Here is a 24,016-nt window from a genome sequence, read left to right on the forward strand (position 1 = left end):
TTAAATTGACGACTACGTTGGGGTTTGGTGCGTGCCAGGCACAGTGTTTATTGCTTCCTGTGAATTATCTTATTGAAGTCTCCTAACGACCCTAGGTATCCGTACAGATGAGGGAACTGAAGCTCAGAGAGGGTGAACGGCTTGTCCAATGTCACACAAACAGAATGAGAAGATCTGGATCCAGGCCAGATTCTAAACCCTTTGCAGTCAATTAGACATTTCTAAGCACTTACAGTGCTGAGCATGGTGAAGGCAAGTGCGAGTACTCAACAAATACAGCTATTGTTAGTGTGGCCCAAGCAGGGGATAAACCTCTGCAGGGAAGGACTCTTAACCCCCAGGTGCGCCCTTTGCCAACACCCCAACCAGGGTCGAGTCAGTGTGTGGAGAGCAGGGGGGATGCCCCAGAGCAGCACTGGCTGCTTCTCAAGAAATGACTGTTTCCTATCACACATCTCTGTATTTAAGAGCGATTTCATTTCTTGTCACTCTCTGGCCTCTTTCCACTTCTATGCAAGGAGGGGTGGGAACACAGAGCAGGCCCAAGACAGCAGGGGAAGCTGCTTTCGGATGAGACACACAGGAGCCACCAACCACCTAAATAAACGTCCTCTTTATTTTACCAAATATAATTTATCAGTTATGTTGACATTTGTCAATTCAGTTATAGTCACTATAAATAATTCTCTTAGGACACAGTTTTGTAACTTTTTAAGGATATAAGAGTAAACCAATGTTGCTCCCCACAGCCACGCCAGAAGTCCATGTGGTTTGTGCAATCGGGGGAAAAGAGACGGATCGTCCATGAAAGTCATGAAGTTCATTTTCTTTCCCTCTCGCCCTGCAGACCTCCCTCTGCTCATCCTCAGGGCTTGGGGCACGCCTACCTTCCTGCTTCTCTGGCAAAGGAGGGCACACCGGACTCCTCCAGGGCAGCCTGGCTGAACTCCAGAGAGGAGAAAGGGGTGAGTGCCTGGGGCGGGGGTGACTGCAAACCACAGGGGCACAGCCTTGGGGGGCAGAGGAGTTGGTTCTGACGCCTGTACAAGAGCCTGTGTGCAAACATGTCTGCAGATGGACGACGAGACAGGAGAAGGCCCGAGAAGAGCAGGAACAAGGCCAGGCTGGTGTCAGTGAACTCTGCTGGGGGCAGCCCCAGCTGAGTAACCTCTACAATTCCAAGTCTAAGGGTCTAGGCTCTGGCCGGTGGCTTGGGTGGAAATGCAGAGAGAGAAAGCATCTTTAGAGGCGTAGGGCAAGTTCCTTGGGGTGAGGCAGGGTGGTGTTAAGAGGCGGGGTCACTGCCTGGCCTTCCTCTGGAGACAGGCCCTTTAGCTGACAAAGGGGGAGAGCTGAAGGGCAGGCTATGGACAGAGAGGCTGGAAGAAACCTGCATCCAAATGCCCAGGTCTGTCCACACGTGAGTGTGGACAGCAGAATTCTGACCTGTTCACAGTAACGTGCTGGGAGGGTGCAGAGGCCCCAGTGTTCTCCCACTCCTGGGCCGGGTAAGCTGGAAGCTGTGGGTGGATGTCTGGCCTTCTAGATCTGAACCCTCTTTCGGGTGACTGGTGAGGAGGTGGAAGGAAGCGAGGGTGAGAGAGGGTAGTGCAGGGAAATCAGGAGTGGCTGAGCCACGGGGCCTGAGCTGTGACCAGTGCTGCACGCAGGTGGGAGCCAGGAGCGGCGTCAAGACGCAGACCCTGCTGGACGAAGAGGGAAGTGCAGTGGGGACACTTTCTCTCTGGACTGCAAAGGGCACACAGCCTCTGTGCCTGGGGAATGAGGCGAGGGTGGGACTGTTTCCTCTGGCCAGTCAGTACCCGGCACAGGACCGGACGCGTAGTAGGCGCTCAATCAACAGCGCTCAGTGAATGTCAGACTGCCTGCAGAAGCGCGCCTCTTGGGGAAGCAGTGTATTTGCTGAATGAGTGAATGAATACACGATGGATGTGGGCAGAAGCCAAGAGAGAGGAAAACTGACCTCCATGGCATGAAAGAATGAGATTTCAGGAAGCAAGAGATTCTCAGGGGCCATGTGATTATGTCCCCGGGACAAACAGCAGCAGTGAAACACCCATCACCTGCCCAGCGCTTCTCCACAAACCCATTCTCTGTCCCTAATCTTGGAAGCCAATGCAGCAAGCTCTGAGGAAGGTCATGCTTAGAAATAATTAGAGATAAAGGTGAACAGGGAAGAAGAATCAGGTCTTTGGGTCCAGGGAGGATGTCAATTTTGGCAAACCTATGGGTGGACGTGGGCCAACAGGGAGACCAGGTCACGGCTCATTTCTTCTTGGATGAGACAGTCAGTTGGAAAAAAGATCAGAGGGAGGGGCTGGTGGTATTTATCAGGCAGGTGGGTAAGGAGCAAGTATATAATTTAAGTTCACCTCATCCTTTTGGAGAGCAGGGCAGAGAACAGGGCTAGGATTACTTGGGGCTAGGAGCAGCTGTCTCTTGCTTAGGGCTTTGAAGTTGGTCCACTTCTAGAAAACGTATGTGTGGGGGGAGGGGAAAGCGACATTTATCCCTCTGTTCAACCAAAAAGAAGAAGAGAAAACAAAGACAAACTCCCCAAACCAGAACTGGAGTTTGCTAAAGCTAAACCAACTGTCCCCACATCCTAGACGGAGACCCCTGCCCCAGGCCTCTCCCCTGGAGTCACCCACCATGCAGTTGCACTTGGTGACTGTCCCAAACACCTACTTGTACTGTTCACCTCAGTCCCTCTGTCCTGTCTGAATTCTTACTCTACAAACTTGGCTCAATGTATAAAAATTCCCATTGAAAATAATGAGAATTCGGTATCCACGTGAAGTCCTAGAAAGAGATGGGAGTGTCGAGTGGGATGAGGGCGGGGGAAGAAGACCGCCCCCCCCGCCCCCACAAAAAAAAATTCAAACAGGAAGTGTTTGAAAAAAATTTCAAACAGGTGGAGAGAAGGTTGAGTGACCGGGCTAGTCCCCGACATCTGTGTCTCGGTCCCCAATGAGCCAGAGGACGTGGAAGCTGAGTGCCAGGAGCCCGGTGCCGAGAAGGTCCCCCAGGGCTGTCAAGTACGGGATGGAGAAGTTGTCTGGGTCCAGGCCACGGCCCCACATCCAGTGCACCATCCAGTCTGCGATGTAGAGCAGGATCAGCACCTGGAGGACAGAAGGGCCAGCCTACAGCCACCCCTCTCCAGGGGGAGCCAGAGGCCACGCGATTGCCCCATTCACTGCACCGCAAGGCTCAGCTAGCTGCAGCCAGTCCTTAAGCAAGTCAGCTCATCTTTTTGGCTCCACAACCCCTCTGTTTCTCCAGCCCACAGTGACCACCTCAAACAGATGACCGAAGGAATTTGAGTTCATCGGGAAGGAAGGTGCCTCTGTTCTCCGGAGCTGCCTACCTTACATTCTGCTCTCAAACTGACCCGACAAGAGGCTTGCTAATCAACATCCTACTTGTTGCAGGAATTCAGTCCTCTTGCCTCTGATTCTGGGTCATCCTATTCTCGGGTCACTCCAATTCCTGCCATGTTGGCCTCTGTGGGAGCCCAGCAGGCGGCTGGGGGGTTGGAGTTTGCTTTTCAGAGAGGGATTTGTCCTCAGAGCAGAGTGGAATAAGGACAGTGTGAGAGGCTGCTGCCGGCACAGTTGTCCGAGTAACAGTTGATTATCCCCAGCTGCCTTCCTCCTGACCCTTCCCATTCTGCTCAAAGAATGCAAGTTTATTTTAACATTAGTCCTAGCAAAATAGAGTTAGGAATAAGTCAGCTGAATACCAAGCACACAGTGCGTATCAATTCAAAAGACACCTTGGATGATCTGCTGCTGTGATGTACCTGCCCCTTGCTTTTCTTCCATTACTACAGATAATTAATGATGATCTAGATTAGAACCTTGCTAGTGGGCCCAGGACCAGGGGCATCGACAGCTGGAAGCTTATGAAAAATGCAGAATCTTAGGCCTCATGCTGGATCTCCTAAATCAGAAACTGCCTTTTAACAAGATTTACATGCACTTTTACGTTGGCGATGCACTTGGCCTAGAATACTACGGAGATGTCCACAGGCCTGCATCTTCTCTATACTCTGCACAATTCCTGGCAGTTGGGCTCCCCAGATGACTGCATCTGAGCAAGAATGAAATGGTTTCTAACGGTAAAGCTCTGAAACAGTCATTTAGGAGGTTTTACTCCTGACTGTACTTTGTAAATACTGTGGTATGCAAATTCTGCCCAAAGGGGCTTAGTTCCTGGAACCAGAGCCCACTGGGGGATCCGGAAGCCAGATGTGATACCTAAATTTAGGCAAACTGGTTACTCCCCAGTCTTCTCTCCAAGGAAGGCAGAGGTTACAGTTTCAGCATCCTTCACCTTCTGCCTTGCCCTGCACATAGCGGCCTTGGACTTTTGTGGCCCTGACTCTGAGTGAGGGACAGCCCCCTCGAACCCCTTCCCCCCATAACTTCACACCCTTGCCAGCAGCTGCAGAACGGTCTCAAATAAAGAACGTGGCGAGAGGACTTCGGGATGTGCCCCAGGAAGGGACGGGCAGCAGCTGTCTCCACATTCCAGCCTCCCAAGCAGGCCCTGGGAACATGCTGGGAGGAGGCAGCGAGGGGATCAGGAGTCCCACCCTGGCCCTGCACCAGCTGGAGAAGAGAGGAGGTGAGCGTGGCCCCTGGCGTGTTCACAGTGGGGAACGGAGGCAGGCTCACCCTTTCCAAGGTGGCCGAGGGCCGCCCTCCAGCCACAGGCCCTGGGCGCCCACACCCACTCCTGCTCTGCAACGCGCGCTTCACCCCAGCTCGCAACTGGGGTAACAGCTGTGGGGAAACTGCACGTGGTTGGCCCAGACCTGGCCAAGATGTCCCGACACCCAATAATACATGTGTTTAAAAACAAAGTAAAATGAGAAAAATATGTATGTTTGCTTGCCTACATGTGGAATGAGCTTGAAGGATTTGTAAGAGAAATAGATCAACAGAAGGTCCTACTACAAAGCACAGGGAGCTATACTCAGTATCTTGTAACAAACTATAGTGGAAAAGAATATGAAAAAGGACGTATATATGCATCCTTTATATCTCTATGTATGAATCACTTTGTGGTATACCAGAAACTAACACAACGGTGTAAGTCAACTCTATTAAAAAAAAGAAAGAGAGGAACAGACGACACCCACGGCTCATGAGGAAGAGAACTGGGTGCATGCCCAGAGGGGAGGAAAGATGTGTCAGTGGGGTTTCTCTATCGACCCTTTCAAAGTGTTTGAACTAACCTACTCAAAAAACAAATCTATAGAAATTGAAAATGTAGTAATAAGGATTAGATTGGCTATAAAGGGGTTGCATGAGAGAGCCTTGTGGTGACGGAGCTGTTCTGTGTCTTGACTGTGGTGGTGGTTACGTGAACTATGACTGATAGAACTACACACACACACGTGAGATTGGATGTAAAACTGGCGCAGTGTGAATAGCTCTGTGCATTATACCAACACTGACTTCCTGGGTTTGGTGTTGTGCTATAATTATGCAAGACGTTCCCACTGTGGGGAGCTGGGTAATGGGTACATGGGCTCTCTCAGCACATTTTGGGGGGGGGGGCAAATTCTTATGAATACATACTGATTTCAAAATAAAACCCTGAAAAAATGTAGCGAACAGCAAGGGAGAAAACATCCTAGTATTACAGAGTAGGAAGGCTGGATGGGATCCTAGAGACTGTCTGGCGCAGTGGTTTTGACACTTTCTCAAGCTGTGAAATCCTCTACTCAAGTGAAATCTCCCAAGGAAGCCCAGCATGTGAACAAAGTCACATGGAGCTCCGTGGCCAGGCCAGTGGGCGTGGCACCTGCCTGAAATCCAGCACCTCTGCTTCACTCCCCTCGATTTGCAAATGTGCTACTGAGGCTCAGAGAAGTAAAACAACTCACGGAAAGCCACACGGCCTCTTACGGGCTGAGCTGGAACTGCGGTCTGCTCCTGAGCCCCCATCCACACCATCCCTGGCCCTCCCTTCCTAGCCCTGCAGGGTGGCCCTGGCCCTCCCCATGCCCCTGCCTGTCCGCACCTGGAGCAGAGCAGCTGTCATGTAGAAGATGATGAAGATGAGGGTGAGGGTGGTATGCCCACCCTGCATACAGCTGATGGTGTAGAGAAACACCAGGTGTCCTGGGACCACGAGGAGGAAGAGCACGCGGGCCGAGCGAGAATTCACATCTAGGACCAGCGGAGAGGGGGCGTGAGGCAAGAAGGGGGCCATCTGGTGCCAGGAGGCGCCGTGCTGCATGCCAGGGCAGCAGACGGCGGACTGTGTCTGCATCCGTCCCACGGCGCCCAGCCCCCAGGGTGTCCCAGGAAAGGCCAACCTTCCTGCCTGGGCTCCCCCTCTAGGACAGCTGGTGCACACAGCCCAACAGACAAGGAGAACCCGCATAACTGGGCTCCAGCTGTTTCTTAAGTGATGATGTGAACCCAGGAGAGGAGGCGGGAACTCTGGCATTACCAGGGCTGAAGAAGGTGGTACAGGGGCTGGGACATCGGCGGGGGGCTTGCTCCGAGTTCTCCCCTGGCGTCCCGTTCATGTGGAGGAAGGTGGAGATGCGGCTGGCCTGCACAGCCACCAGATTGCCCCCAACACCTGTGGAGACATGCGAATCCTAAGCTGTGGTGGGCTTGGGGAGGGGGGAGGGCGTGACCCATCCACCAGTCTCTAGGAGAAGATGGAGACACTGAGCAGGGAGACTCCTTTCCAGGGTGTCTTCAAGGCTCCTCCCATCCTCCCAGTTACGGAGACACAGCAGTCCCCTGTAGCCCCGGCGGGCAGAGATCGTGGGCAGGGACAGATGCATAGACGCAGGGAGCCTGACTTCTCTACCCAGACAGCGTGTGCACCTGCGGGCACACGCACAGCTCAGGGCACAAGCCTCGCAGTGATCAGTCCATCTCCAAAGTTAGGTGGACCCCGCATCCCATGCTCAAGCGCCGGTTCCAGGAACCAGTCCAAGTCTTGAACTCTCTGAGCTGGACTCTCTTGCCTGCTAGAACCCTGACTGATACAAAGCCCCCAGACCCTCTGATCCAGCCCTCTCCTTTCCCCCCTGGCAGCTGATGCCGAGACCTCACCGTTAATCACAGGTGTGAAGACAGCCATCCCTGCAAAGTTGGGGTCTGAGACCGTCTTGTCCAAGATGAGGCCTCCCACACTGCACAGACACAAAGACCACTGAAGGCTTCTGCTCCGGTCCCTGGGGTGAGGCCGCAGGTCCGTCTGGATGTGGGCAGTGAGGCGGCTCCCGGGAGTCCCTTGTCCTCCAGTCCTCGCCTCCCCTTGCCAGAGCCAGCAGATGCCCCTAACATTCACCCTAGCACAGCACCCCGGGCAAGCTGGTGCTGCTGGGTCAGGCAGCCACCTCCTTCAACCACCTCCCAAGTTGGCGTGAGAAGCTGCTGGCTACCCTGCCTGCTCAGTCAGTGTTTATTTCCCCTCTGGTAAGAAGGCTGGACTTTTCCTCGGGGAACCAGCTCCCCCAGACTCGGCCACTGTGGTCTGCGTGACCCTGCTCCGACCCTGAGGGTGCGGCCCCAGGCCCGTGCAGTCGGAGCAGCACATCTCTGAGGCCACAGTGACTGGTTCACAGACAGTGAAATTCTATAATGGGACTTTGCAGAAGAGTTTAGAGAAAGAATCGCTCTCCGCCTGTTTATGGAACCAAACCTGAAGCTGCAGGCCAGCACGGAGAAGAGCAGAGCTGAGAGATGGAGAATCCTGGGGCCCGATCATTTATGTCCCTGAGCCCAGCTGTGCGTAGTCAGCTCCCTAAGCCAGTGTGGCTTCTAATGAAACCCCTCCACATGGCTCCGTCACTTCCAATAGAAGCGCACGTGACTGAGCCACTACTGCAGGCATTTCTAGGGTCCGGGCCGCACTTGCTCCTTCCAGAGCTGGGAGGGCGGCGGGTGGGGGCTTGGGCCTACCTGCTGATGGCCATGGCGATGATGACGGGCTCCCAGCCCGAGTACAGCACCTCCCTTGTAGCCGGGCTCCGCCGGGCCAGCATCACCCAGACGGGGAGCAGGGCCACGAAGAAGACACACACCAGTGGGTAGATGTACTGCCAGATTCCTGAGAGGTGGAGAGGAGACGCAGGTGAGCGCGGGCTCCCTGCTCCCAGCTCCCCTCGGCTCAGCCTGCAAAATCCCAACAGGCCAACGGTAACACCACGCTAATTGCCAGCAAAGCTATCTACTCATCTGACACTCGCTGTTAACCTGGGAGGTACACGGGGGCCAGCCCTTTCCATTCTGTAAATGAGGAAACCAAGGTGAACCCTCCTCAGACACTGAGCTTATCAGGGGCAGAGACCAGATCCTAGGTCTCTTGATTTGATCCCTGGAAAAATCTCCATCTCCTCTCTTTCATTGTGCAAGCAGATTCCAGCCTTAGTTCCTTTCCTTTGCCCTTACCCCTCCATAGGACCAAATATATTTCTGAGATACTTTTCACCCCTGCTCCCACTGCCTGCATGAATCTGAGATAAGAACTCAGCTTCATTTCTGTGAGGCAGGGAATTATTACAAACTGTGTTCCAACCAAATGGTTAGGAACAGAGGAGAAACCCTTACACGTGTGTGAAAGCGCTGCCACGTCTCCCAGTCCCACCCAGGAATCCACCCTGGTCGAGTCCTCAGTGACCTCAGCCTCACCCTGCTCCAGGTAGAGTCCCCAGCTGATGCCCGAGAGCAGTGCCAAGGTGATGAGGTCACCCAGGCTGGCAGCAATAGGCGTGGCCACGTTGTCTGGGTTGATGCCAATCTTGCGAGAGCCAATGATGACTCCAATCATGATCATGCCTGGGGAGGAAGGAGAGGGGCCGGGCAGGGGAGACGAGATGACGGGGCATCCACCAACCGAGAGGGAGACGGGAGGGGCGCGGTTTTGGACACCTCTGGGACCACCCTGCCTCCTCCCTGCCCCTCCCTCGCCCTCCTTACCCAGGACCAGGGAGGCAATGGAGGCCGTGGCCACGCTGCTGGCACAGAGCAGGAAGGCGTGCGGGATGCTGAAGTGGCCATCAGGGATCCAGCCGAAGACCACGGCGGCGATGGACGCCAGGAAGCCCACCACCGTGGCCTGCACCTGGGGAGGGGAACCGTGACTCAGGGAGCAGGGCGCTTCTCAGCTGAGGCCACAGGACACTCAACCAGCCCTCCTCCTGCCCCCAGCTGCTCCAGGAGGCAGGCAGAGCTGGCCTGTCCAGTCCTCCCAGGCGGGAATGATGCCTTTATTTATTTAGTTTCACACCAGTAGTGCGCCCTGCAGGAGCCCAGGACATGTTACTGGCTGAATGAGCGCTCCTCTGGGGCCCTGGGGAGGGCCCACAGAGCCTGAGACTTCATCCAGACACAGGCCTGGGACTCAAGGGGAGGAACTCCTGGTCCGGAAAGTGTGCAGCCTCATGGGGACATGGGACAAAAGTGGTCAAGGGCCTTCAGCATTCCAAGTCTCCTCCTGATGTGAGCCGGGGGGACACAAGCCTCCTACATCACTGCAAGCAGAGAACTGACACTGAAGATCCTGGGAATCCCTCTGATCTTGGCCATTTTCCTGGGAAATCGGGAAAAACTCCCAGAGTTCATTTGGGAGAAGGCAGCTCAGCAGGACCTTGGAGCTTCACTCAGGAGCCAGTGGGTGCTGACTTAGGTCTGTCACGTTCCTGCCCAGGGAGGAAGGAGGCTGAGCCCCACCGGCCTGGTCCATCCTCTCTTACCTGAATGAGGGCCATGTTCCCAGTGATCATCCGCCAGAGCTCCTTGGGTGTGTCCATGTGCCCAATGTTGGCCTGGGAAAGGGAGGACCAGGGTCTGGAGCGGCAGGCTGGGAGAGCCTGCAGCGCCGTTCGCTAGGATCCTGCCTGGATCAGCAGATGGTGCACGTGCCCCAAGACCCTGGACCAGGGTGTGACCCGCAGGGAAAGTGAAGCAGGGTGGAGGGGCTGGATGAGAGGGAAGGCGCAAGACTGCCTTGAGCTCCTGCCTCTGGCTGGGGGGTGGCCAGGGGTCTCGTAAGGCAGCTCCCTCTTCTCCCCTCCTCTCAGAACAGAGGCCGATTCTGGGCTCTGCCCTGCTTATCCGGGCAGCTCATCCCCATACGGGTGAGAAGGAACCGATCAGTCCCTGGCTCTGAAGCCAGCTGGCCATCCAAGGGGAACAGGTCAGCTGCTGGTGCAGGACAGAGGCCATGAGAGTGTTTGGGAAGGACTGAGGTGGCTGGGAGCAGGCCAGGAGGGCAAGATGGGGAGGGCTAGGCAGGCTGCCACTTCTCTCTGCTCCCTTCTCTGGGCTCATGGCCATGCGGGGACATCCCTGCCACCTGGCTCCCCTGGCCTCCCACGTTTTACCGCTTCCTACCTCCCGCCCCATGGCCCTGAATCTGGTTTAGTCTCCGAACCACGACGGCTGATCTAAAAGGTTGTGGGAGGTGGGAGTGACAAGCCGCCCCTCTTCCTCGATTCCCTTACAGAAGAGCAAGCTGCCATGGGGGAGAGGGAGCGGGGTGGGAGGGGGCTGGAAAGGCCTGGCTCTGCTCCAGCCCAGCTGCAGAGCAGGGCTGGAGATCAGAGAAGGCCCCTGGCTGTGCAGGTGAAGGGACCAGCGTGATGCTCGCCTGGCAAAGCTGCACAAACAGTCACGAGGCAGGTTGCGAAGCAGGGGGTGGGGCAAGAGTCCAAGGATGGCTGGGACCTCCAGAAACCGAGCCTGGGAACCACTCTGAGCAGGGAGCCCCTGACCAGGGGCAGGACAACCAGCCCGGGATCTCCCTGAGCCTTTCCAGCCCGGACCCACCTTGCGGACCTGAGCAGCTGAGAAAGGCCTGCAGTGACCGCTTGGTCAGGCTCTGTGGTGCCTGAGTCTCTGTGTGCCCCACTCCCTCCAGCCAGGACACTCACTGCGGTGGAAAGCCTTGAGGCCAGCGTCATTTCCAGGTTTCCCTTAAGGCCCAGCAGTGCAGGCACCAGGATGAAGACCTCTGTCACCTTCTGGAATACTTCCCAGTGCTACAAGGGGAAAACAGAACCCAGGAATCTCAGGGCCCCACAGGGCAGGCATCAAAGTTGAAAGTGAAACTGAGTCCCCTGAAAGTGAGTTTATGATTAATTAATAAACTCTGCTCCGAGTATATGATTAATGTTGCTATCCAAAACTTTATTCCCTTTCCTGTCCCTGTCTGAATTCAATCCCTTCTGACCTCAATCCTGGGCTAACTAAACAGCAATCTGCCAGAGTCAGATGACTAAGATTGCTGAGATCAGTGATAACGTTGTTACAAGCTCAGGTTGTTTCTCCTGGGTGAGATGAGTTACCAGAGCTTTTTTGTTCTTTCCCTTTAAACCCCCTCACTCAAAGACCAAGTGGGAGAGGCTCTGAGGCTTGTTTCCCTCGCCTTGCCTGGTGTCCTGCAGTAAGCTCTTGCTGCTGCTGCTGCTAAGTCGCTTCAGGCGTGTCCGACTCTGTGCGACCCCATAGATGGCAGCCCACCAGGCTCCCCTGTCCCTGGGATTCTTCAGGCAAGAACACTAGAGTGGGTTGCCATTTCCTTCTCCAATGCATGAAAGTGAAAAGTGAAAGTGAAGTCGCTCAGTGTCCGACTCTTCACGACCCCATGGACTGCAGCCCACCAGGCTCCTCCGTCCATGGGATTTTCCAGGCAAGAGTGCTGGAGTGGGGTGCCATCGCCTTATGCCCTTACTTTGCTGCAAACCTGCAATGAGAGTTTGGCTTTCTGTGCTGTGGGCACACGAGCCCTTGCTTGGTTACGGTTGGAGAGTCTGGGAGCAGGGGGTTGAGAAGGAAGTGGAATCAGCAGGGAGTGAGCTGGTCAGACGCCTTTCCTCCAGGAATCCTGGAAGCAAACCAAGTCCATGATGCTCCAAACAACATAGCCCCCTTCCTGCCACCCAGAACCGGGGATGTGCAGAGGGTCTCCCTCAGTCAGGAGACCCCAGCCTGGCTCTGCTTCCTGTGGCTACTTTGTGGAGCCAGGACAGAAGACGGTGGGGACCCATGCAGCTGAGTCACCCTGGAGCTGGCTTACACCCCAGAACTCCAGCGCGATCCCCCTTCAAATCGCCTTCAGTCTAGTTTCTTCGTGGCTTCAGCCTCGGGTGGTGTTGTCTCAGCTGTTGAGCGCTGGGCTCCATGGGGCTAAGGAGATTAGAGAGTTTGTTTGGCTTCTATCTCCAAGGGCTCTGGGCCTCAGCCACAGCCGCTCTCCTTCAGAAGAGGCTCTGAATGAAGATGGTGGCCTCCAAACCTCAGAAGGCTCGTCTGCAAGAGGCCTGTCATTCCTCCTCGGCCCTGTCACCCCAGAAAGCTCCTGCAGTCTCTCAGTTAGGAAACGGAGGGCTGCTGGTGCGGGAAGAGCACAGGCACGTGGATTCTGGCCCTGAGACCGTCAGGCTCCACTCTCCGGCCCGTGCTTCCAGCTAGCGTCTTTTAGGTCTGCACTGAGTGCCCGGCTAAGGGCTCTCTGTGCACTTTTTCATTTTACTCTATCAAAAACCTGGTGAGGTAGGAGCTATTCTTATCCCTGTTTTGTAAAGGAGGGCACTACTGAGGTTCAGAGAGCACTATATTCAGTGCTGGGAAGGAGAAATGCAGGAGCCGCGACTGGCTATTTGAAAGCTACTTTAATTGCAACTGAAACTGAAGACTTGCAAGAAATGCTGGGATTGAGTTACCTTCCCTGGCCCCAAGGGCAACCTGAGTTCCTTTCTGTGCTTCCTTTTCTAAGAATGGAAACGTTGATGTTTGGCAGAAAACAACAAAATTCTCTAAAGCAAGTATCCTTCAATTAAAAAATAAAAAAAATAAAAAAAAATGGAAAGCTTTCAGGTTTGGAGAGGGGAGGGGTCAGGCAGCCAGATGGAGATATGCAGGCTGATCAGACTACCAAGGTCAGGGAGCAAAATGCAAGGGCACTGGCCTGACAGCCTCTGGTCTCCCACGTGAGACCACAAGGGTGGGCCACGTGCTCTGTCCCCAACATTGTCCCACAGAGGCCAGCAGGGGCTCCTTAGACAAGTTACAAGGCCTTGAGCTCCTGACTGTAAAATGTACACTTCAGGGGCCAGATCAGATGGTCCCTAATGGCAATTCCAGGACTGACACTACAGTTAATGATAAGCAAGGCTGCAAATCAGATCCACAGTGAGATATCACCTTATACTCGTTATGATGGCAACTATTCAAAAAACAGAAAATAACAAGTGTTGACAAGGATGTGGAGAAATTATAAGCCTTGAGTACTGTCGATGGGAATGAAACATGGCTCAAACACTATGGGAAACAGTATGGCTGTTACTTAACAAATTAAGACGAGAACTACTCTGTGATCCAGCGATCTCACTTCTGGTATTTATACCCAAAACAATTGAAAGCAGAGTGTCAAAGAGATATCTGCACATCCGTGTTCATAGCAACGTTATTCCTAATAGCCAGGAGGTAGAAGCAACCCAGTGTCCACTGACGGATAAATTAATAAACAAAACATAGTCTTACATACACAAGGGAAAGTTATTCAGCCCTAAAATGGAAAGAAATCCTGTTATATGTAACAACATGGATGAACCTTAAGGACAGGACAGTGAGTGAAACAAGCCAGTCGTAAAAAGACAAACACTATATGATTCCACTCATACGCGGTATCTGAAGTGTTCAGCTTCCTAGAAACAGAAGTAGCTTACTGGTCACCTGGGATTGGGAGGAGGGGGGAAGGGAAGTCGATGTTTAGGTGTAGAGCATTGAGTTTTAGCTCTGTAAGATGAGGTTTTGGAGACCTATTTTACAACAATGTGAATATACTTAACACCACTGAACTGGACATGAAAAATGGTTAAGAGGATAAATTTTATGTTATGTGTGTTTTTTTTTAACCACAATTTAACCACCACAACAAAAAAGAGGAGCACGGAAATCAGAGGGGACTGAGGCTGGGGGAGGCGGCACACCGGGTCCGATAAAGGCAGGGACCTCTCTTTTCTTGTCAGAGTTCTTCCTGTGGGAATGGGGGTGTGCGTGTTGACAGTGGGGGTCCCTACCAGGACCCTCTCATTAGGGCTAGAGTGCACCCTTCCCTGAGCTCCTGGCCTAGCCCCTCACAGTGGAAGGTATAGGAATCTTCTTAGGGAAGGTGCTCTCTTGAAAACTAAAGATGGGAAGGAAACCCCCTGACTCCCTGCCACAGCTGCTGAGCTTTCAGACACCCACAGGAAGAGCCAGGAGGGAGGCACATCCTTTCCCGGCCCTGGGGCCCCTAGAGGGGAGGCGGCCCCATGAGCCCCATGAGCTCTGGAGGAGCTCAGGCACTGTTGCTCTTGGCCAAGGCTGGTGCGTACCGCTGGGGCTCCAGCTCCCAGCAGGCAGGGCCGTGCCCCGCTCTGCCCCGTTCTCCCTCACCTCGACTGGACACGTAGCTCAGAGAGCAAGCATTCCTTCTGCGACATCACCCCCTCCCGATAAAAGTGGCTGACTGGCGGTTTTGGAAGCTTCTCTCAGAGCCCAGCCTCATATCCCCTCTTCACTGCATAACACCCACCTCTCACAGCTTCCAAGCCTCCGGTTCTGTGAAAAGCTGTGATCTGCAGGTAGGCGTATGTAAAATATGTGTGTGTATTGGCAGGGTGAAGAAGCCCGAAAAGAAATACTCCAAGTGTATGCCAGAAATATTTTCTGGATTGTTTGTAAGGAATATTGTCTTTATGATTAAGAAAAAAAAATATATATGAAGCTCAGCTAACCCCTCTAGCTGCCACTATATTATATACTAATACTTAAGACATGCTATAAATATATATATATGAGGTTATAAATATCCTCAAATCCTTGCACCCCCTTAGCACACATACACCTTCTCCTTCAACTACACTAGGACCTAGAAGGGATGGGGCTTTCGCAGCGAGGCGGACAGACAAGCAAGTAGAATCGGCACCACGGTAACAGCCCCTGTCTTCCGGGCCTGCCAGGGGACAGTCTGGGCCCTCACACCACCTGACCCCCCACCCAGCGACACCCTGAGCTGGCACTTGGTCAGGGTAGCCAGTGGCTACACACATCCTTTCTTCACCCACAAAAGCCTCTCAGGGGAGCCTCTGACATGCATGCGTGTGTGTGTGTGTGTGGCGTGCATACACACACACACGGCTCTGGGAGGGCCAGGGAAGCAGGCTGGCCCTGAGATGAGCAGTGGGTAGAGAGACAGGGGCCAGGGGACCAGTGTGTCTCCTTCCTGCTTTGGCCTAACTCAGGCCCATCCTATTCACCCTGCCTGGAAGTGTCTGACCCTGAAGTCAGACCCATGAGCCAAGCCTTCACCCACGCCTTCCTGCTCTGCTGGGGATGGAAAAGGACACGTTCCAGGAAGCCCTTGGCGGGAGATGCGGATGGCACACAGGGGCAGATTTCACTGGTTCTCAGAAATGTGGCTCCTCTTTCCTTTCCTTCTCTGTCTGTGGATGGTGTGGGGGGGTGCAGTATGGGGCTCACTGGTTCCTGATGGCTCGGAGGAGGGATGAGCCTGCGGCACCCCCACAATAATCCTGACTCATCACCAAAGGCTTCACACCTCAGCGACCCTACTGCTGTCTCACCCTGGTCTGTTCCTCTTCTCTCTTCCATCTGACATCTCTTCTGGCCTCAAAGAGAGAACCAAGTCTGCCTGGAGTGTTCTGCCCAGCAGGGAAGAAAGTCACAGGCTGGAAAGGCTGGAGTCAAAGACACAAAGCCAGCTCAGATCCCCAGCAGGTCCAAGAACTGCAGGAGAACCTGGGAAGCTGAGCTGGAGCTGACTCTCAGTCTGAGGACTGAGTCAGCTCAGATGAGTGTAAACTCAGCTGGCACCTAAGGCTCTCCCTGCCACCTGCAGGCATCCTCTAGGTGTCTAAGGAGGAGGCCCTCAGGGCAGCGCCTGGGGACAGAAGGCTGGGCAAAGTGTGATAAGGGAGGCAGATACCTGAAACCTTGGGGGCAGGCCAGCCAGGGAGGAATGTTTCTGCTCCACCCTGCTTCCCCAAAGCCATCCTTGCCATTCACTTTCACCTTTGCAGACTACTCTGTACACACAAAAAAGCCAGAGGAGGAGGCGTTTGGGGGAGGGGGTGTCTCCTTTCCTCGGGATCTTCAGCACATGAGGAGCGAGGATAAAGAGCTGGGGGACTCACCTGTTTTAACACAGCTTAGAATTCAAGTGACGGAGAAGGAAACGGCAACCCATTCCAGTGTTCTTGCCTGGAGAATCCCAGGGACAGAGGAGCCTGGTGGGATGCTGTCTATGGGGTTGTACAGAGTCGGGCACAACTGAAGCGACTCAGCAGCAGCAGCAGAATTCCAGGGAAGGCTGGTACACCACCTCCTGCCACCCCCATCCCTCCAAGGGCTGACAGAAGAGGGGAGTGAGGTCCCCTGGGGCAGCCCAGGACTAAACCAGGAGGCTGGGCGAGGCCTCTGCAGGATGGAGGCTCCCCAACCCAACCCCCTTCATTTCCTACACTGGGCCCAGTCCCACTTTCCTTCCCAAATGCTTCGGGAACTTCATCCTCGGTGGGGCGGTTGCAGCAGACTGCAGTCTACCTAACCTCTTCCGACTTGGGGCCAGTAATCAGTCCCTTATCTCACTGCAAAGGTGGCTGTACACACTGAGTGGAGAGAGGGCAGATAAGAGGAGACAGAAATGGGCCTGGGGAAAAGACTGGGGCTTCTGCAGCAGTGGGGAAAATGAGGGCCTCAGACCAAGTAGACGTCTGCACCGGCACGGCCTTGTGCTCGGCTGCTCTGAGACACAGGGGACACCCTACAGCCAGCTCCTCCCAAGGGCCGCTTCGAGGCCTCCATTCCCCTGCAGTTCAGCTTAGTTTGTGAGGGGAACACGCAGATCTGAATCCTTAGCAACTGTCCTGCTCCTCCTGACCCCAAGATTGCCAGTCACCTCTTTCACCCCCTTAGATACGAAATAAAAACCTTCCTGCAGTCCCTGATTTCTCTGCTCCTGCCATCCCTGCCGTGACTCGACTGCAACCATCTGCAGGGCTTGCTCCACACACACTGAGGGAGAAGGCTGGGGGCAGGCACAAAGACAAACCAGCCACTCTTCTCCGTACCAAATGGACCTTGGCTCTGGGGTGAGCCAAGGTGCCACACCAAGGGCAAATGCTGGCCCTCTGTGGGCACACTGGGCAGGCTCCAAAGATTACCTACCTGGGTTTCTCAATGTCTCAGGGTAAGGGGTAAGATGCCGGAAGTCATTTCCAGCTCTAGAATTCCCTTGAGTGCGTAAGAGAAGGGGAGGGAGTGGCCCTCAAAGAATCTTTGTTCTCGCTCATTTAGAATATAACTCCAGTTGTTCCAGATTCCAGTTTACCCTGTTTTTCAAGGAAAGACAAAAAGCAGACTCCTCCGGGAGTCTTTAACCAACTTTGGAACCACGGCCACGGTAAAGGCTATAGAGGCTAAGGACACAGGTTCTGGGTCCGATGACCAAGGACAAGTTACTAATCCCTTTGAGCCATTGGTTCCCTGTCTACACAATGGGGACAGTTATGGTTCGAACCTCACAAGTCCACAGAAGAGTCCAACAGATGCTGCCCACTGCCATTCTTACTTTCTAGAAAATAAAATAACCCCTCCCATGTTACCATCAGACCCTGGTTCTACACCCCTTTGGAGGCATCAAACCAGAACTGGAAACCTCTGAGAATGAGAACCCAGGCCACAGGAAAGGGATGGAAGAGGTGGAGAAACTGCTACCCTGGTCTGATTTCTCCTCCTCTCAGCTACCAGGGTGAGGAATCCAAAGCCTGCCCTCCCCGCTCCAGACTGGCATCCCAACCTCCATGAGGAACAATCCCCAAAGAGACAGGTTAAGGGAGACAGAAGGCATGATATAAACACCATCCTCAGAGGCAATCAAAGGAGCAGGGTCCCCCTAAGGTCTCAAGTCAAAGTGGTCCAGGTAGATACCATTCAAAGAACCTCCTAGAACCAACCACCCTGCTTCCTGGGACAGTGGCCTGGTAAGACTCGCCAGCAGGACTTTGTATTATCATATGCATTGTTTGTAGGGCTGGCTCGGCAAAGGCAAAGGCGAGGGGCTGCTGAAATCCACATCCTCCTGAGAGATTCCATGGCCAAGGACTCACTGGCTGGGGCAGGGGGCAGGGGCAGGCCCAAAGGGCAAAAGCCAGATCACCTCCAGCCTTTCTATTTCTCTGAGTACCTAGGACAGAGCCCAGAACTCAGTAGGAATCTGATACATGTTAATGATTAACTTAGATAAACCCAGCACTTTCAGAAAGCTTTATATGTCTTACTAACTTCAAAAACTTTAGCTGGAAATAAAGCTTTAAATCATCCTGGGGACCTGGAGGTCCCGGGTAAGTCCTAACCCACAATATGCTAACACAGCATATCCCTGGCTGTTAGCCTCCTGGTTCTGCCAATTCCTGTCCTTAATTCTACGTAGGAGCCTCACAAAGAGCTCTCTTTGCCCACCACAGGTTCGTGAAAGACAGGTATGGAGCAAGGAGAAGAGACAGTTCTGCCCAGGTTTAGTTATACTTTGTCCCCGAATTTGTCACATGATCAGCACTTCTGTGTCTGATCACGCCAACCCCCCCAAACCATGTCTCAGCATGTGCCCACCCCCATTCTCTAAGGAGAGCCTGCCAAGGTTACATGAAGACAAGCAACACAAAATGCCTTTAAGAACCTTCTTGCTTCATTTGAGACCCTCTTGGCAGCTGGACAAATTCCTGCCCAGCAGGGGGATGAAGGGAAGGCTTGAGACTGAGCTTTCTACTGTGGGTATCCTTGAAACCCCCAAAAATAAAGGGGAAAGAAAGCCTAAAGAGAAGGCCCACGATCTAAATGTCTCCTAGTGAGCTGGGCTCAGCAGGAATGACCAGGAGGGATGGCAGGCAACAATCTGCTCCATCTCTCCTCTTCCAAGCCTGAGCTTGGGAATCAACCCTGCTTCTGTTTAAGCAATACAGCCCTGACCACCTGTCCCAGGGCTACAGGGCTTCCCCAGGGCTTCTGTAGAAAGGGACTACAGGACATGATCCAAAGGGAAACAGTGTTCCAGGAAGCAGCAGCTGCTTCTGACAGGGAGGTGGAGGAAAAGCTCCAAGAGACAGTCTCCCAGGAGGAAAAGCCGGTTCCAGGCTCAGTGTCCAGGGCCGCCCTCCCAGCTCCTACCTGCACGATGTCCAGCACCATGCCGGCGGCCACCGTCCCGAAGCCGGCCAGGAGGAAGGGGAACAGCACCTGCAGCCCGATGGAGAAGGAGGTCTCCTTGAGCGGGGAGGGGGCGGCGGGGCCATGGTCGGAGCTGACGTCGTCACTCTCGTTGCTCTGGCTGCCGTTCTCCAGCAGGGCGTCCTCCTCCCGGAGGCCCTTGGCATTGGCCCGAGACTCAGGCACCACCACCTCGACCTCCGCCCCGTCGGGCCCCAGGAACTCCGAGGTCCCGGCCAAGGGCTCTCGGCACGGGCCCTCCGAAGAGCAGGCCGAGGCGGCGGGACCAGTCCCGTTCAGCTGGTGGGCGTCCTTGGGCTCCGGCTTGGAGGACATGTCGCGGAGGGAGGAGGAGAAGGGGGGAACTCTCCTCTTTGTTTTTCCGCTCTCTCTCCCTTTCTGACTCGGGAAAGAACTTAGTCTTGGGGTGAACGCAGGCGCGGCGGCCGCGGGACCTCTTCCCGCGGCTCTCCGCTCCTATCGGGCGCTTCAGAAGCTGATCCACCGACAGGCAGCCCCATCAAGCACTGAAGCCACAAGCTGGAGGGGAGCAGGAAACTCCGCACCAGACGCTGCAGCTGGCGCTTATGCGTGCAGGTGCCCGACCCAGCTGGCCGAGAAGCTTCTTGGGGGGAGCTCCTCTGGCCTCCTAACTTCTTTGGTTCTCAGCGCAGACTCTTCAGAGTCAGGGGCATCCAGAGCAGAAGAGCCGGGTCAAGTGTGGGGTGCCTCCGAGGTGGCCCTGCTTTGATGACAAGCAGCCCGAGTTCAGATCCTTCCGCAGGCAGACTTGGCCTGGGGGGGCCTCTGGTTGGGCTCCGCCAGCTGCCCACAGCTCCTCTGGCTCTGCTGGTCCCAGGGCAGTGTCAGCCCTCTTTCTCCTTTTTTCCAGAGACCTTCTTCCTTTCTGGGAAGACCCTGTATCTTCCCAAATCCCTGGTCCTCACAGTCCCAAGAATCTGGATGGAACACCTTATGTAGGAAGAAGGAAGACAAGGGAATGTTACGATACTGCAGAAAACAGCTCCTACTGCGAGAATATTCCCCCACCGCAGGCATAAGGAGTTTGCTATTTCCCTTCCCTTTTCACTAACAACCCCCATTCCTGCCCTGCAACATCTGGATGCCCAGCAGGCACTAGTCCTGCCATCCTCCCAACAGGCAATGCACTGCCCACCAGGGACCACCACCATGGTCAACAGCCACGAGACGGGCCAGCCTGGGATGGGGAAGATGCTGTGCAGGAGCATTGTCTGCACAGCAATGGGGGATGGGAAGGGATGCCCTGGGGGATATCCCTTCTTGAATGTCCATTAAGAACCCAAAGTTATTAAAATGTGGTCTCCCAGCGGAGTATGTTACAAATTCAGTCACAAGCTCCCTACAGCCACTTGGCTGTAGAAAGCGATAGTTTACAGTCATAAGGCAAATAAGCAGGGAGAATCTGACTACTGAATGAAGGTCCCTACACCCCTACAAACCCTAGTCCCTGAGGGAAAAACAACAACAACAACAACAAACTGGGAGGACTCCCCTGGCAATGGGACAGGCCTGCCAGACCAAGGCCAAGAGCCAGAGGCCTACCCACTCCTGCCCTTGAGAGTCAACAGTGTTACAAAAAGCTCAGACACTGACTTGGATCCAGGCCTCTGCTACTTCTCTCCCCCTGCTCTTGGCCTTGTGAGCTCTTCAGATAGGACAAGAGTGTTATCTCACTTTGAAGGGAAAGACAGTAACACTGTGATTATTATGCACACATCTCAGTTCTCTAGGTTCGCCCTGTTCCCCAGGGTTACTGAGAGTTGGATATAATGGAATTCTTAAAAAACAAAAACAAAAAAGCACCATCGGAAAAAAATAAATAAAACACAGCAAAATACAAAACAAAAGCAGCATAAGCCAAAACGTACTTGCTCCCAAATGCATGTCTCTTTAGGGTAATGGCCCCACTTCTTGCCTACAGGAATCCCCAGGCCTTGATCCCACCGGATTCCATCCCACCAGAAGAGCTTTCACAAGTAAAAAACACGTTTGAAGAGAATTTCCCTAGGAAGGATGAATAGGTCCTTAAGTATTCCAAACACACACAATTAGTCAACTCCAGTTTGGGGAAGGGTGGATCAAACTCCAGTAACTGGCCCACGGGAATTGTTTTCTCTTTCTAGCCACTCACGTCACCAGGACTCCCTTTACCAGTCTCCTTAAACACTGTCCTGTTGGTTCTTTCAAAAACCCTCACGAGAGATCCAGGAAGAAACCTCTGAGGAGAGAGCCCGCGGCTCCTGTGCCAGAAAAGTTTCTGAGTCCGCTAAAACCTGACCGGTCCTCCTCCTCCCGGCTTTCTGGCAAGTTACCTAACCTGAAACAGGGCTCGGAGCGAGAGAAGCCAGCCCCTCATCCGCTGCTGCCAGTAAAGAGACTTCAACCGGGCCTAGGCCCGGGGATGAAAGAGGCAAAAGTGACCCGGGATGCTCTGGGGAGGGGACTAAGCAGACGGCTTTCGTGTCCCCGAGCCCAGGGATTGGGAGAAGTATCTGGGTGGCCCTCCGGCCTCTCCTCCAAACAGACTCAGCGAACGCGCGGGGTGCCAGGTCCCTCGGCCTCGCCACCCACCCCCTAGACCCAACAGCACTGACCTGCCCCTCACTCGGGAGGAAAGGGGGCGCCTGGCGACTGGCGGCGGGGACCCGTGGTCTCGGGGGAGGCAAGAGTCCCCCTCTTCTCATCACTCCTCCTCCTCTGCAGTCCTCCTCGGCCCCCGGATGCCCCCCGCCACACACACACCCCAGCCTAGGCGAGCGTCCAGCCGCGGCCCCCGACTTGCTACATTTCGCCTCGCCGCTGGGCGAGCGAGGCCGCCGCTCTGCTTCCACGAGCGGTAGGTGGCCCGGGCGGGCAGGACAGGTCGCCGCGTCCCAGGCGGGGCGGGGGGCAGTCCGGACGGCGAGCCGTGGGGCCGAGCTCGCTCGCCCCCAATCCCTTCTTGCCCGCAGACTTGGGCCCAACTGGTTGGCTGCTAGCGGCAAACGTGATCTGGGGCAGAATGGGTGGCACCCCTATTCCATCAAAACTAGATTCCGGATGGACAGCGGCAGCCCCCAATCAGAGGCGGCGAGGGGGGCGGGCTCGGCCGCGGCCCGGCCCCGGGGGCGGGGCGCCGGGGAGGCGCAGTACGCTGGGTGACGCGCGCCGGAGGCCGCTCGCCGGTCCCCGCGCTGCCGCGCGGGGCCGCCACCCCGCGCCGGGATCGTCCCTCGCCCCTTAAAGGCGTGCGCGCCGGTGCGCGTCTACCCCTGGGTACGGAATTGTTTCCTTGTGCCTCTGGCCTTCGGCAAGACCGGGAAACCTCCCAGCGGAGCCGCCAGCTCTGACCGCCGGGGCTCAAACCACCCTGCCGCTGCTCTGCGCCCCGGGCTCGGTTCCCGGAGAGAACCGTACTTACCTTGTTTGGGGACACAGCCTCTTGCCGGCTGGGGAGAAGTCACCTCCGCTCTTTCCGCCAGATGCCGCGTTCCTGCAAGCGCGTGGCTCAGCCTGAAGGAACCGGCCTTAATAAAGTCCCAGCCTTCGAAGGGCTGGAAATGGGCGGGCGGGCGGGAGGGAGGGAGGAAAAAGAGGTCAAATCCACCGCTGTGGTCCTACACTCACCGCCCGAGGCGGGGCGGAGGGGAGCCTGGGTTCCTCTGACCCGCTGATTCTGGTGGCAGCACGGAAGGATGTATCCATTCCGGGCTAAACAAAATCCAACTTTCCCTGACGCACCTTCTGGGATCAAAGAGGGCTGTTCCCATTTCGCCTTTTGCCACTTCCTCCCTGGGGTATATCCACCTCTCCAACGCAAACGGAGAACCAGTTCTTTTGGGGATGTTTTTGGTGTACGGGGTGTGATCTCCCCCGAAAAGGAACCGCCACCCTTGGGTTTTCCCCTCTTGTCAGTGGAACCTGTGACCAGTGGTTCCTTCCTGTCATTTTCCTCCCGGAAAGTGGCTCAGGGGTGCATTCGAGCGTGACTCTAGACCCCCGGATGAGTTTTGAAGAGAGAGAACACCGCGGAGAGAACACCGCGCTGGGTAGGAGCTTCTGGCTGCCTCTTCCTCTTTCTGAGATACCGCATCCTCTCCCCCACCCCTCAACACGCGCGCACCCCAGCACGCACAGAGTAACAAGAGCAGGTAATTAATCCCCTTGCGCAAACCCGCACAGTCTCGTCCCTATTTCCCACTCTAGTCCTCAGGATTATTCCAGTTTAGCTGCTGGGACATTTGGCATCAGGGCCTGCAGTTTCTTATAGCACCTAGTAGAGGAAATGGCTGTGTCAAAATTGAGGTTCTAATTTGGCTAGGAACACTACGTCTTTCTGCCTGGATACAAAAGTAACTGCTAGACTAGGAAACATTGGGCTGCATCCAGAAGGATCCGATCTTGAATCGGTGGTGTAGGGGTGGGTAGGGAAAGGGGAAGGTGTCTGGAGACTTTTCAGTTGAGGGCTGGAAATAATTCCTGCCCCTGCTCCATTCAACAGTCCTCTGTCCCCTTTACATCTTGACACAGCTGAGCCACCTGAATGTAAAATCTTGATCCACCTCCTATTCCCTTTCTACCTTCCTTTAAAAAAATTCTCTTGAAGCAGTTCCCTTCCCCTGTAAATTTTTTTAAATAGAATTTTCCACCAGATCTGTGGGAAGGTGCACAAATCCTAAATATGCAGGTCAACAAATAACGACACAGTGAACATACCTGCA

At 54.6% G+C, this 24,016-nt stretch overlaps 1 protein-coding gene across 1 annotated transcript; it reads right to left on the reverse strand.

Moving 5' to 3' along the window:
• Positions 1-605: 605 nt before the first annotated feature.
• SLC41A1 (solute carrier family 41 member 1) lies at positions 606-22,265 on the reverse strand. Its single transcript, XM_052653511.1, has 11 exons — positions 21,911-22,265; positions 19,236-20,246; positions 10,937-11,044; positions 9,758-9,829; positions 8,982-9,126; positions 8,694-8,840; positions 7,965-8,112; positions 7,113-7,192; positions 6,493-6,627; positions 6,058-6,206; positions 606-3,146 (listed from the first exon to the last, which is right to left on the reverse strand). Exons 2-11 carry the CDS (start codon positions 19,608-19,610, stop codon positions 2,961-2,963), a joined length of 1,545 nt encoding a protein of 514 aa, XP_052509471.1. The 5' UTR covers positions 19,611-20,246; positions 21,911-22,265; the 3' UTR covers positions 606-2,960.
• Between the last annotated feature and the right edge of the window lie 1,751 nt (positions 22,266-24,016).

Source organism: Budorcas taxicolor, chromosome 16, assembly GCF_023091745.1.
Source record: "Budorcas taxicolor isolate Tak-1 chromosome 16, Takin1.1, whole genome shotgun sequence".
NCBI classification, from domain to species: Eukaryota; Metazoa; Chordata; class Mammalia; order Artiodactyla; family Bovidae; genus Budorcas; species Budorcas taxicolor.